General features: G+C 40.0%; 1 protein-coding gene across 1 annotated transcript in view; it reads left to right on the top strand.

Annotated features, from left to right (window-relative positions):
* Positions 1-14,716, top strand: part of LOC128664079 (sodium- and chloride-dependent neutral and basic amino acid transporter B(0+)-like) — a 192,865-nt gene that overhangs the window by 78,425 nt on the left and 99,724 nt on the right. The window contains exon 4 of the mRNA XM_053718760.1: positions 12,745-12,906. Within this exon, the coding sequence (XP_053574735.1) occupies positions 12,745-12,906 (162 nt within the window). The remainder of the gene's footprint in view (positions 1-12,744; positions 12,907-14,716) is intronic.

The raw sequence follows: 14,716 nt of genomic DNA, 5'->3' as shown, positions 1-14,716 counted from the left end.
ATATATTCCAACTCTAAATACCAGCGGTGCTTACGGACGTGGCCAGCTTCAAAAACGTGCTTGTGCACGATTCCCCCATAGGAAACAACGCAGCCCCATTGTTTCCTATGGGGAAACAGTTTCTAAGTCTGCACCTAACACCCTAACATGTACCCCGAGTCTAAACACCCCTAACCTTACACTTATTAACCCCTAATCTGCCACCCCCGCTATCGCTGACCCCTGCATATTATTTTTAACCCCTAATCTGCCGCTCCGTACACCGCCGCAACCTACGTTATCCCTATGTACCCCTAATCTGCTGCCCCTAACACCGCCGACCCCTATATTATATTTATGAACCCCTAATCTGCCGCCCCCAATGTCGCCGCCACCTACCTACAATTATTAACCCCTAATCTGCCGACCGGACCTCACCGCTACTATAATAAAGTTATTAACCCCTAATCCACCTCACTCCCGCCTCAAAAACCCTATAATAAATAGTATTAACCCATAATCTGCCCTCCCTAACATCGCCGCCACCTACCTACAATTATTAACCCCTAATCTGCCGACCGGACCTCGCCGCTACTCTAATAACTGTATTAACCCCTAAATTAAATATAATTTTATTCTAACAAAATAAATTAAATCTTATTAAATAAATTATTCCTATTTAAAGCTAAATATTTACCTGTACAATAAACCCTAATATAGCTACAATATAAATAATAATTATATTGTAGCTATTTTAGGATTAATATTTATTTTACAGGCAACTTTGTATATATTTTACAGGCAAAAGAGCAGAATTCTTTGGGGCATGCCCCGCAAAAGGCCCTTTTAAGGGCTGCTAAGGTAATAGAGCTGGTATCTTTTAAATGTAGAATATGGTAGGGATTTTTTTTATTTTGGGGGGCTTTGTTATTTTATTAGGGGGCTTAGAGTAGGTGTAATTAGCTTAAAATTGTTGTAATATTTTTATAATGTTTGTAAATTATTTTTTTTATTTTTTGTAACTTAGTTCTTTTTTTATTTTTTGTACTTTAGTTAGTGTATTTATTTGTATTTATTTGTAGGTATTTGTATTTAATTTATTTAATTTATTTAGGGGGCTTAGTGTAGGTGTAATTAGTTTCAAATTCTTGTAATCTTTTTTTATTTTTTGTAATTTAGTGTTTTTTTTTTGTAATTTAGTTTAGTTGATTTAATTGTAGATAATTGTAGATAGTTTATTTAATTTATTTATTGATAGTGTAGTGTTAGGTTTAATTGTAACTTAGGTTAGGATTTATTTTACAGGTAATTTTGTATTTATTTTAAATAGGTAGCTATTAATTAGTTATTAACTATTTAATAGCTATTGTACCTGGTTAAAATAAATACAAAGTTGCCTGTAAAATAAATATAAATCCTAAAATAGCTATAATATAATTATTATTTATATTGTAGCTATATTAGGGTTTATTTTACAGGTAAGTATTTAGCTTTAAATAGGAATAATTTATTTAATAAGAATTATTTTATTTCGTTAGAATAAAATTATATTTAACTTAGGGGGGTGTTAGGGTTAGGGTTAGACTTAGCTTTAGGGGTTAATACATTTATTAGAGTAGCTGTGAGGTCCGGTCAGAAGATTAGGGGTTAATACTTGAAGTTAGGTGTCGGGGATGTTAGGGAGGGCAGATTAGGGGTTAATACTATTTATTATAGGGTTTTTGAGGCGGGAGTGAGGCGGATTAGGGGTTAATAACTTTATTATAGTAGCGGTGAGGTTTGGTCAGCAGATTAGGGGTTAATAATTGTAGGTAGGTGGCAGCGACGTTGGGGGGGACAGATTAGGAGGTAATAAATATTATGTAGGGGTCGGCGATGTTAGGGGCAGCCAATTAGGGGTACATAGGGATAACGTAGGTGGCATGGTGTGCGGCAGACAGATTAGGGGTTAAAAACATTTATTAGAGTGGCGGCGATGTGGGGTGGCCTCGGTTTAGGGGTACATAGGTAGTTTATGGGTGTTAGTGTACTTTAGAGCACAGTAGTTAAGAGCTTTATGAACCGGCGTTAGCCCAGAAAGCTCTTAACTCCTGGCTTTTCTCTGCGGCTAGAGTCTTGTCATTAGATTTCTAACGCTCACTTCAGCCAAGACTCTAAATACCGGCGTTAGAAAGATCCCATTGAAAAGATAGGCTACGCAATTGGCGTAGGGGGATCTGCGGTATGGAAAAGTCACGGCTGGAAAGTGAGCGTTAGACCCTTTCCTGACTGACTTTAAATACCAGCGGGCGGTAAAAACCAGCGTTAGGACCCCCTAACGCTGGTTTTGACGGCTAACGCAGAACTCTAAATCTAGGTGTATGGGTTTATTTTTATTTTACAGGCAAGTTTGTAATTATTTTAACTAGGTAGAATAGTTATTAAATAGTTATTAACTATTTAATAACTACCTAGCTAAAATAAAGACAAATTTACCTGTAAAATAAAACCTTACCTAAGTTACACTAACACCTAACACTACAATATACCGTAATTAAATAAATTAGCTAAATTAAATACAATTACCTAAATTAAATTCAATTAGCTAAAGTACAAAACCCCCCACTAAATTACAGAAAATAATAAACAAATTACAGATATTTAAACTAATTACACCTAATCTAATAGCCCTATTAAAATAAAAAAGCCCACCCAAAAAAAAAAAAAACCCTAGCCTAAACTAAGCTATCAATAGCCCTTAAAAGGGCCTTTTGCGAGGCATTGCCCCAAAGTAATCAACTCTTTTACCTGTAAAAAGAATACAAACAACCCCCCAACAGTAAAACCCACCACCCACACAACCAACCCCCCAAATAAAATACTATCTAAAAAAACCTAAACTCCCCATTGCCCTGAAAAGGACATTTGGATGGGCAATCAGAATGCGAGCTCAATCCTATTGGCTGATTGGATCAGCCAATAGGATTGAACTTCAATCCTATTGGCTGATTGCATCTGCCAATAGGATTTTCTCTACCTTAATTCCGATTGGCTGATAGAATTCTATCAGCCAATCGTAATCTAAGGGACGCCATCTTGGATGACATCACTTAAAGGTACCTTCATTCAGTAAGAAGACTCCGGATGAAGAGGATGCTCCGCGTCTTGAAGATGGACCCGCTCCGCGCCGGATGGATGAAGATAGAAGATGCCATCTGGATGAAGACTTCTGCCCGTCTGGAGGACCACTTTGCCTGGCTTGGATGAAGACTTCTCCCGGCTTCGTTGAGGACTTTGGCCCGGCATGGATGAAGACGTCTCCCGGTAAGTCGATCTTCAGGGGGTTAGTGTTAGGTTTTTTTAAGGGTGCATTGGGTGGGTTTTATATTTAGGTTAGGGTTTGGTCGGCAAAAGAGCTAACTGCCCTTTTAAGGGCAATGCCCATCCAAATGCTCTTTTCAGGGCAATGAGGAACTTAGTTTTTTTTTAGATAGTATTTTATTTGGGGGGTTGGTTGTGTGGGTGGTGGGTTTTACTTTTGGGGGGGTTATTTGTATTTTTTGTTTACAGGTAAAAGAGCTGATTACTTTGGGGCAATGCCCCACAAAACGCCCTTTTAAGGGCTATTGGTAGTTTAGTTTAGGCTAGGGTTTTTTTTATTTTGGGGGGGCTTTTTTATTTTAATAGGGCTATTAGATTAGGTGTAATTAGTTTAAATATCTGTAATTTGTTTATTATTTTCTGTAATTTAGTGTTTTTTTGTACTGTAGCTAATTTAATTTAATTTAGGTAATTGTATTTAATTTAGTTAATTTATTTAATTATATTGTAGTGTTAGGTGTTAGTGTAACTTAGGTTAGGTTTTATTTTACAGGTAAATTTGTCTTTATTTTAGCTAGGTAGTTATTAAATAGTTAATAACTATTTGATAACTATTCTACCTAGTTAAAATAAATACAAACTTGCCTGTAAAATAAAAATAAACCCTAATATAGCTACAATGTAACTATTAGTTATATTGTAGCTAGCTTAGGGTTTATTTTATAGGTAAGTATTTAGTTTTAAATAGGAATAATTTAGTTAATGATAGGAATATTTATTTAGATTTATTTAAACTATATTTAAGTTAGTGGGTGTTAGGTTTAGCGTTAGACTTAGGTTTAGGGGTTAATAACTTTAATATAGTGGCGGCGACGTTGGGGGCAGCAGATTAGGGGTTAATAAATGTAGATAGGTGGCGGCGAAGTTAGGGACGGCAGATTAGGGGTTAATAATATTTAACTAGTGTTTGCGAGGTTGGAGAGTGCGTTGGTTTAGGGGTTAATATGTTTATTATAGTGGCAGCGACATTGGAGCGGCAGATTAGGGGTTAATATATATAATGTAGGTGTCGGCGATGTTGGGGGCAGCAGATTAGGGGTTCATAACTATAATGTAGGTGGCGGTGTACGGAGCGGCAGATTAGGGGTTAATAAGTATAATGCAGGGGGGGGGCGGAGTTCGGCCGTGCAGGCAAATGGCCGCAGTGTGAATCAGCTCCGTGCTGGGGAAAAAGACCCAGGACTATATACCTGCAAGAATCGCTTTACAAAGTGGTACACAGGCGCCTAAATATGTGGGGACACTAACCGCTATGACATGAAGGCAATTTGACAAGCGACTAAGCTAAAAACGGACCGTTACTTAGCCGCAAAGGAAAAACGACCGCCGCCATATTGGAAAGGGCCGTGTGCGAGCCATGCGGACACAGATACCGGAGCCCATCTCAGACTCAGCTCATATATGGAGGTAAGCTGAACCAAATGAAACGCAACACATAACGACCGCACAGCGGGACAAAGGGCCATCTAATGTTACATATTAGCACCGTCAGAAAAAGAAGTATAACGCCCACAAACTTAAAAGTTACCTCGAACGCATGCCTGATTAAATGGGCCTCACTATGATAGGAGAGGAGGGCATAAAGCACTGATCCGAAGATATAAGACCCTGAATAGCAATAACGTAACAGGGTGTGGAGTGCACACCCTGCTCTCAGTAAACCATCACAAATGTACACCACATCTGACCGTAAACTTTCAATGGGGCATCACTAACAACTTGAATGATTATTATCTACTCCTCCAAACAATAATCCTGGGAAAGGGCATACAGGTCAACTGAACACTCTCCAGTACTTAAGCAAAACATGACGACTAAACGCTTGAATAAAGGAGAGAAGCTCCCGAAAAGCCAGACCAATGTGCCAGTCTCTGTGAGCACATTCTTTCAACTGCCAGACACAGCAACCAACCCTGCACATCAGACTGCAAATACTAATGAGACTCCTCATGATTTATCAAGCGCTGCAGAATTACAGATAGCTACCTCTTATATTACACAACTAAAACAAGACATTGCTAACCTGCCATCAAAAGAGGACTTTGCCTCCCTAAAGGCATTAATAACTAAAGAGCTTACCTCCATGAGAACTGACATAAACGCCTTAGGGTGCAGAGTAGAGGAAGTAGAAGACACGCAAACTACCATCTCTGAAATGGTGGGGAGCCTAGAAACACATGCCAACGTTCAATCCTCACAAATAGAAACAATGCAAGAAAGAATTGAGGATCTCGAAAACCGCAGTCGGCGGTCTAACTTAAGAGTAAGGGGTATACCAGAGTCAATAAAAAGCTCTGAACTTAGAGAATATATGCAGAACCTCTTTCACCATCTGATGGGGGACCCAGATATACCTGATATGGAACTGGAAAGAGTACATCGGGCTCTGCGCCCACCTCCACCAACTGGTGCACCCCCTAGGGATGTTATCCTTAAATTTCTGAGATTCACTGACAGAGAGGAAATCTGGTCCAAATCGAGACAACTGAGGAAAATAATGTATCTGGATCATGCCCTACAAATTTACCCAGACCTATGCCCAAGCACTTTACAACGTAGAAGAGACGTCCGATTTATCACCACTGCACTACAAGAGAATGATATCAAGTATCGCTGGGGGTTTCCCTTTAGTTTAATGGTATCTAAGGAAGGCCAGATTCACACCTACAGAGGGCCTCAAGACCTGGAGTCTTTCTCAAAGGGCTTGGGCCTATCAATCCAGCCGCCTCAACTATCTGAGAAGCCTCCTGACAACACAGCTTCATCATCACATCTCTTGGCAGGGACACAATGGCACAAAGTTGCTTATAAGAAGAGGAAAGACAGACTGAACTCATGATGTATTATTGAAGGACTTAATTGTCTCCCAAGATCCATGGTTGGGTGAGATTGGTGTAAAAATCACTTGTCATGCCTTTATTATCTGTTGTTGTTTATTTTAACTACAGGCACTCATTTGCTTGAACCGCCCACAAAGACAATTCTAGTGACTATACGAAGTAATTACGTTATATATGGATAGTTTTAACCTGTCATAACCAGGCCATTCCCATTGTGCAAAAATATATGAACCATGTTACTTTTACCCATTTATATCATCCTTTCAATGGATGTTAAATAATTCCACTTCTGCCTGGGCCTAAGTACCCGGCTGACCCCACATCCTATTAGGATAACTGTTTTGCCGGAGGGACTATCCCTCAGCCGCTCCGGCGATGTGTTCACATGTTCTAATGTTTACTCGTTAACTTTTGTTTTTGTTGTTGTTACCCTTGATGTTTGTTTTTGTTTTACACATTGTGCTTACATAATCACACATACCCCTTCTAATACCTGTATATTGATTTATATGGTATGGCTTCTCACTCTAACACCTACTCCCCATTACCAACAGGTGGACACTAGCACCACTACCAAGCGACAGATCGTGATCATACTGACATATAATGGCTCCCAATAACGCACAGCTGCACATCATAACAGTTAATGCTAAGGGCCTTAATTCCCCAAACAAAAGAAGTATAGCTATTAAGGATTTTAAAGATAACAAGGGGGATATCATAATGCTGCAGGAAACCCACTTCCTTCACAAGAAAGAACCCAAAACATTTAGTTACAAGTTTGGAGAGGCATACTTTGCATCGAACCATAGTAAAACCAATGGGGTGGGAATCTTAATTAAACGAGGTATACCCTTTACTCTATTTAGCTTAACACGAGATCGAGAGGGCAGATATTTAATCCTGACTGGCAAACTCTATAACACAATAGTCACAATGGCCTGTGTATATGCCCCTAACACCCAGCAGGACATCTTTTTCAAACGCCTTTCAGATGCCATACTTGAGATTAAAAGGGGTCTACTGATACTAGGAGGGGATCTTAATGTCTCTCTCAACACAGCATTAGACACATCAACTGGGCTCTCCTCAACACCAAACCGGGTTCTTTATAGAATCAAACAACATATTAGAGATCTAGCAGTACACGACACCTGGAGGATACATCACCCGGTAGACCGCCAATATACCTTCTTCTCCTTTCCACACTCCCGATTTTCCCGCATAGACTACATCCTTTTAGACGTGTCCTGCTTGTCCATGGCAATAAGGTCAGCGATAATCCCCACAGGCTGGACGGATCACTCTATGGTGACCTGTTCTATTGAATGGCCCTCAGCCCCACACTCCACATTTCTTTGGAAATTAGACAATAATTTATTAGACCACCCACTGTACCAAGAAAAAATAGAGAATCGTCTGCAAGAATACTTTCAACTAAATGTAGCATCCATAGATGATTTTAGACTTATATGGGAAGCACATAAAAGCACACTTAGAGGGGATCTTATCAGCATACAGTCCCATAATCATAAACAACAGTGCACCGCACTACAGACCGCACTGAATAACATTACCTTGACTGAGGAGAAACTTAAAAAAACACCGACAGACACGACATTGAAAAAGGATTTACAGACGCAGAGGGAAATAGTTGGCACCCTTTTAGACAGAGATTGCAAACTACTTGCACTCAAACTACAACAAACTTATTATGACAGCGATAATAGATGTAGTAGATTGTTAGCACGCAAATTGAAACGACGGACTCACCGCTCATATATTATGTCTATCAGTAGACCATGGAAAGGCATGGTATACTCTACCTCTAGCATATCAGAGACATTTCGCACATACTATGAGTCTCTCTACAATTTACCAACTGTTCCCCCTACTGACGCAACTAATATTAACCTCATAGAATCTTTCCTCAAGGACTTTGACATACCACAGATCACCCAGGAACAAAAAGAATCCCTTAATTCCCCTTTCAATATGAGAGAACTCCTACTGGCCATAAAAGACCTACCGACCGGAAAAACCCCTGGCCCAGACGGCTTCACTAACTACTATTATAAAAAATACAGTAAGATTCTAGCTCCACACATGCTGACCCTCTTTAACTCCATTTCCGGTAAAGAACCATTCCTTAACAATTCCCTCGCTGCACACATAACACTAATCCCAAAGGAAGGTAAAGACCACTCAAGAGTCGAAAACTATAGACCGATATCACTATTGAACACCGACGTGAAAATATATGCCAAGCTGCTGGCGACCCGGTTGAACGCCTTACTCCCAAATTTAATCCACGCTGACCAAGTGGGCTTCGTTCCCACAAGGGAAGCCAAAGACAACACTGTACGGGCCCTTAATTTGATAGATTATGTTAATAATCGTGGTGTCCCAACTGTGGTAATATCCACAGATGCTGAAAAGGCGTTCGACCGGGTCAACTGGCAGTTCCTCCGGGTGGTCCTTATGAGAATGGGCCTTGGCGAGACATTTGTAGATAGGGTATTTGCAATGTACCACTGTCCGACAGCTAGAATCCGGGTAAACGGATCTCTATCAGCCCCATTTGTGATATCTAACGGAACTAGGCAGGGATGCCCGCTGTCCCCGCTCTTGTTTGCCTGCGTAATAGAAATGCTTGCACTTAAGGTTAGAAACACGGTAGACATTGAGGGAGTTGAGGTTAAGGGACATCAACATAAGATGCTTCTATATGCAGATGACGTGCTTTTTTTCTTGACGAACCCCAGACAATCTATACCAGAATTATTGAAACAGCTAGATGCATTTGGAAAGATTTCAAACTTTCTTATCAATCAGAATAAATCAGAAATCCTAAACATAAACATACCAGAAGGGGATTTAATACCTATCTCACGTATATGTACATTTAAGTGGCAAAAAAGCAAACTGAAATATCTAGGGATATTTTTAACCCCAAAGATTACCCAAATATTCGAGACAAATTTCCTACCACTTCAATCATCAATAGTATCCACCCTGTCTTCCTGGCGTAGAAAACCTCTATCCTGGATAGGCAGGATCAGTGCCATTAAGATGAGTATTCTGCCAAAAATATTATATATTATACAGACACTACCCATAGCCCTTCCACGCACTTTTCTTACGTCCCTGCAAACTAAAATATTTGAATTTATATGGAACAAACGACACGCTCGGATCAATAGGAAAGACATGTATCAGACACTAGATAACGGGGGAATGGGGGTACCTGACCTCGTTGCATACTGGAAGGCCACACACTTACAGAGAATAGTGGACTGGTATACTAACTTTGACTTTAAAATCTGGGTTCGCCTCGAACATGACATAGCCGGTACATTGCATTTAGGCACAAGATGCTGGACACCATCAATTACTAGATCACCCCAGATATACGTCGCACACACAGTACAGGAGACCATGTTGATATGGGAAAAGATATTAGTAGAGCACCCCAACATTTCGTCCACTTACTCTCCCCTTACCTCTTTCATCTCTAATAAAGAATTTACCCCTGGCCTAGTAGCAAAGATAAAAAATGACACACAACCGGACAGGGAATTGATGATGTGCCACCTAGGTACTGAAACTCAGCTGTTCCCTAGAACGGCCCTAACCGAACAAGGCTTTAATTGTTTCAGAGATTGGTATTTTTATATGCAGTGTTACAATTACCTGTCAGGACATCCGCATAAAAGGAATATGTTGAGGCCACTAACGACATTCGAGTCCCTATGCCATAAAGAATCTCCTACAAAACACACCTTATCAATGATTTATGCACTACTGAAACAAAATTCACCAGGTCACACCCCTCACTTCATCAACAGATGGGGGGAGGAATTGGGAATTCAGATATCACACATCGACGCCTCTAAGATATTTATAGCCATTAAGAGATCCGCCACATCTAGTAATCTCATTGAGTTAAACCTGAAAATTCTCCATAGATGGTATCTTACTCCATCAAGATGCCAGAAAATATTCAGAGAAGCCTCCAACCTCTGCTGGAGGTGCCATGATCAAATCGGCCATATGGCACATATCTGGTGGCTTTGCCCTAAAATAACCCCAATATGGGATGAAATCTCAAAGGAAACATCAAAGTTACTAGATAAAGCCTTACCAGTAGACCCACTCTTGTGGCTGTTTCACATAGTCCCCAAAAAAATCACTTCAGAACAAACTAAATTATTTAACATAGCAAGTAACAGCATCAAGAAACTAATAGTCAAGAACTGGAAAAGTTCTATAATTCCAACCACTGCGCAATGGGTTCAGGAGTGCAATCGCACTATACAGCTAGAGGAATACCACTACCTTAAACAACGAAGGTTAGACAAGTACATACAGATTAAGATTTTATGGGAAGAATACTTGAGGAATAAGTTTGATACCAATAGGATATAAAACACCAAAACATACGACACTAGATACTGTCAGAGGAGGTGGAAACCGACCCTGAGATACCAGAGGGGGAAAACATGAGGGGCAACAGGAAGCACAATGTGTTGTTTTTGTTGTGTTTGTTGTTTATTCGTTTAATCTGTTACTATATGATTTATTGTTCATTACCTTTATCACTACATGCATATTTGTAAACAGCACTGTACATGTACAACCCACACAGCTGTAAAGTCATATTGAATTGTAATCCTATCAAAAGTGCACTTACGATGTATAACTTTATTATCTGTAAAATAAAACTATTTTTGAAAAAAAAAAAAAAAAAAAAAAAAAAAAATAAGTATAATGCAGGTGTCGGCGATGTCGGGGGCGGCAGATTAGGGGTTAATAAGTGTAAGATTAGGGGTGTTTAGACTTGGGGTTCATACCAGCACTGGTATTGGAGTGCGGTAATGAGCAAAATTTTGCTCAACGCTCACTTCTTGTCTTTTAATGATGGGTTTCTGAAAACTCATAATACCAGCGCTGTAGGTAAGTGAGCGTTGAGGGAAAACTGCTCGTTAGCATCGCACAGCCTCTAACGCAAAACTCGCAATCTAGCCAATAGTTTGTAATTTTAGAGTAGTGTTAGGATTTTTTTAATGTGTAAATTATTTTATTTTAATTGGTAATTAGTTTAATTTTAGTTTAATAATTATATTAGTTTAATTACTAGTTTAAACTTAGTTTTTTTAATTTGACAGGTAAGTTTTAGTTTAATTTAAGATAGGGAAATCGTAATTTTAATATAAAGTTAGGGGGGGCGTTAGGTTTAGGGGTTACTAGTTTTATTTAGTATATTTCGTTGTGGGGGCTTTCGGTTTAGGGGTTAATAGTTTTATTTAGTATATTTAATTGTGGGGGGCTTTTGTTTTAGGGGCTAATAGGTTTATTATAGTGGCTTGCGGTGTAGGGCTTAATAACTTTAGTATAGCGGGGGCTATGTGGGCGGACAGCAGATTACGGGTTAATTATATTTAAATAGTGTTTGCTATGTGGGAGGGCGGCGGTTTAGGGGTTAATAACTTTAGTATAGTGGTGACGATGTTGGGGAGAGGTGAAATAGGGGTTAATAAAAACATTTAGTGTTGGCGATGTCGGGAGCGGCAAATTAGGGGTTAATACATTTAATATAGTGTTTGCGATGCGGGAGGGCCTCGGTTTAGGGGTTAATAGGTCGTTTATGGGTGTTAGTGTACTTTGTAACACTTTAGTTATGAGTTTTATGTTACAGCTTTGTAGCGTAAAACTCATAACTACTGACTTTAGATGGCATAGATCTTGTCGTTTAAGGCTGTAACACCGGATTTTTAGAGAGAACGCAAAACTCATAATACCAGCACTACGGGAATCCCATTAAGAAACGTAATTTTTAAGTTTGCGGGATTGACGCGTTACAGGCTAAGAGGCTTGCGGTACACCTATACCGACAAGACTTGTAATGGCGGAGTTAGGGAAAAAGATGCGTTATGGGCCACAACGCTGATATTTGACTCATAACGCCAAATTCGTAATCTAGCTGATTGTGAGCAAAACCTTATTCACTTAATATACAAGCTCCACATGCTCTATTCAAGTTTTAGAATGAATGTATTTTTCATGAAATTTCAATAAATGTTGGTATTTTAAAAATGTTACTGTATTTATGATTATCTTTATTTATAATGTACCAGCCAAGAATGTGGCAAAAAACATAAAGGTGAGATAAGTTTTTATAATATGTTTTTTAAAATGACCATTACATTTAGTGGAATTGTATGATCATACAATACATTATAAAAAGACAATGTAATAACACTTACTTTGACTTTCAAATGAGCAGTAGATTTTATTTAATTTCCCTGTCCTTTGTGTTATGTGACAGCCATCAGCCAATCACAGACTGATATACGTATATACTGTGAACTCTTGCACATGCTTAGTAGGTTCCCCAAAAAGTGTGCATATAAAAAAATGCACAGTTTGAATCATGAGAGTTTAATTGTGACTTTAGACTTAGAAAGACTCCCTCTTTAGTTTTTTTTTTTTTATATAAATGTATCCCCTTTGTTAAAAAAATAGTTTGAATGATGCTTAATCAAAACTTTTGTTGTTTTTTTAGGAGTCGGGATTTGTATGGTAATGATTACAACACTGGTCTCAATTTATTATAATGTCATTATTGCCTACAGTCTATACTATCTGTTTGCATCATTCCAAAGTGTATTACCCTGGTCTGACTGCTTTGGATGGGCTGATCAGAAATGCAGTAAAACTACTCAAGGTTTGTTAAAAATAAATCTCTATGTGTAGATAGATAAGCTCTAGAAATAGGACTTATTTCTGGAAGTGTCGTTATTATATGTAATATGTCAACTTAAAAAAATCATTGTTTTAGATCAGTGATGGCGAACCTTGGCACTCCAGATGTTTCAGAACTACATTTCCCATGATGCTTTACTGGACTTCATAGTGCCTAAGCATCAAGGGAAATGTATTTCTGAAACATCTGAAGTACCAAAGTTTGCCATGACTGGCCTATTCATTAGGTTGCCAAGGTGCCTTAATGTAAAGGTGAAATCCTGTCGAAATTCACTGAGAATTACAATAGTGGGTGAAACATACAATAGCTCTATTGGTGAACAGTGACATACCTTATAGGCATAAAGAAGCACATTTTTTTTAACTAAAACACTATTATACTTCTTAAAATGCCACCTTATTATAGCTACTGTAAAAAAAATATATATATATATATATATATATATACATATATATATATATATATATACTAGTCCTAAAGCCCATTTACACTGGCCATTTTTTGCAGTACAGCGGTCCCACCCCTTGCTCTCTCTTACTCCCCCTCTCTTTTGCTCTCTCTCTCCCCCTCTCTTTTGCTCTCTCTCTCTCCCCCTCTCTTTTGTGCTCTCTCCCCCTCTCTTTTGCGATCTCTCTCGCTCCACCTCTCTTTTGCTCTCTCTCCCCCCTCTCTTTTGCTCTCTCTCCCCCCTCTCTTTTGCTCTCTCTATCCTCTCTTTTGCTCTTTCCCCTCTCTTTTGCTCCCTCTCTCCACGCTCTCTTTTGCTTTCTCTCCCCCCTCTCTTTTGCTCTCGCCCCCCCTCTCTTTTGCGCTCTCTCTCTCCCCCCTCTCTTTTGCCCTCTCTCTCCCCTCTTCTATTTTGCTCTCTCTCCCCCTCTCTTTTGGGCTCTCTCTCTCCCCTCTCTCTTTTGCGTTCTCCCCCCTCTCTTTTGCGCTCTCTCCCCCTCTCTTTTGCGCTCTCTCTCTCCCCTCTCTCTTTTGCGCTCTCTCTCCCCTCTCTCTTTTGCGCTCTCTCTCCCCTCTCTCTTTTGCGCTTTCTCCCCCCTCTCTATAGCGCTCTCTCCATCCCTCTCTTTTGCTCTTTCTATCCATCCCTCTCTTTTGCTCTCTCTCCCCATCTCTTTTGCTCTCTCTCCCCCCTCTCTTTTGCTCTCTTTCTCCCCTCTCTTTTGCTCTGTCCCTCCCCCTCTCTTTTGCTCTGTCTCTCTCCCCTATCTTTTGCTCTCTCTCTCCATCCCTCTCTATTGCTCTCTCTCTCCCCCTCTCCATTGCTCTCTCTCCCCCCTCTCTTTTGCTCTCTCTCCCCCCTTTCTTTTGCACTCTCTCTCTCCCCCTCTCTTTTGCACTCTCTCTCCCCCCTCTCTTTTGCGCTCTCTCTCTACCCCCTCTCTTTTGCTCTGTCTCTTTCCCCTCACGTTTGCTCTCTCTCTCCCCTTCTCTTTTGCTCTCTCTCCCCCCTCTATTTTGCTCTCTCTCTCCATCCCTCTCTTTTGCTCTCTCTCTCTCCCTCTCTATTGCTCTCTCTCCCCCTATCTATTGCTTTCTCTCCCCCCTCTCTTTCGCTCTCTCTCCCCCTCTCTATTACTCTCTCTCCCCCTCTCTCCTCCCTCTCTCCCCCCCTCTCCTCCCTCTCTCCCCCCCTCTCTCCTCCTCTCTCTCTCCCCACCCCCCTCTCTCTCCCCCTTTCTTTTGCATTCTCTCTCCCCCCTCTCTTTTGCACTCTCTCTCCCCCCTCTCTTTTGCTCTGTCTCTTTCCCCTCACGTTTGCTCT

Source organism: Bombina bombina, chromosome 1, assembly GCF_027579735.1.
Source record: "Bombina bombina isolate aBomBom1 chromosome 1, aBomBom1.pri, whole genome shotgun sequence".
Classification (NCBI taxonomy): Eukaryota; Metazoa; Chordata; class Amphibia; order Anura; family Bombinatoridae; genus Bombina; species Bombina bombina.
The sequence above is the reverse complement of the archived record's forward strand: the minus strand, read 5'-3'. Positions and strand labels throughout refer to the sequence as shown.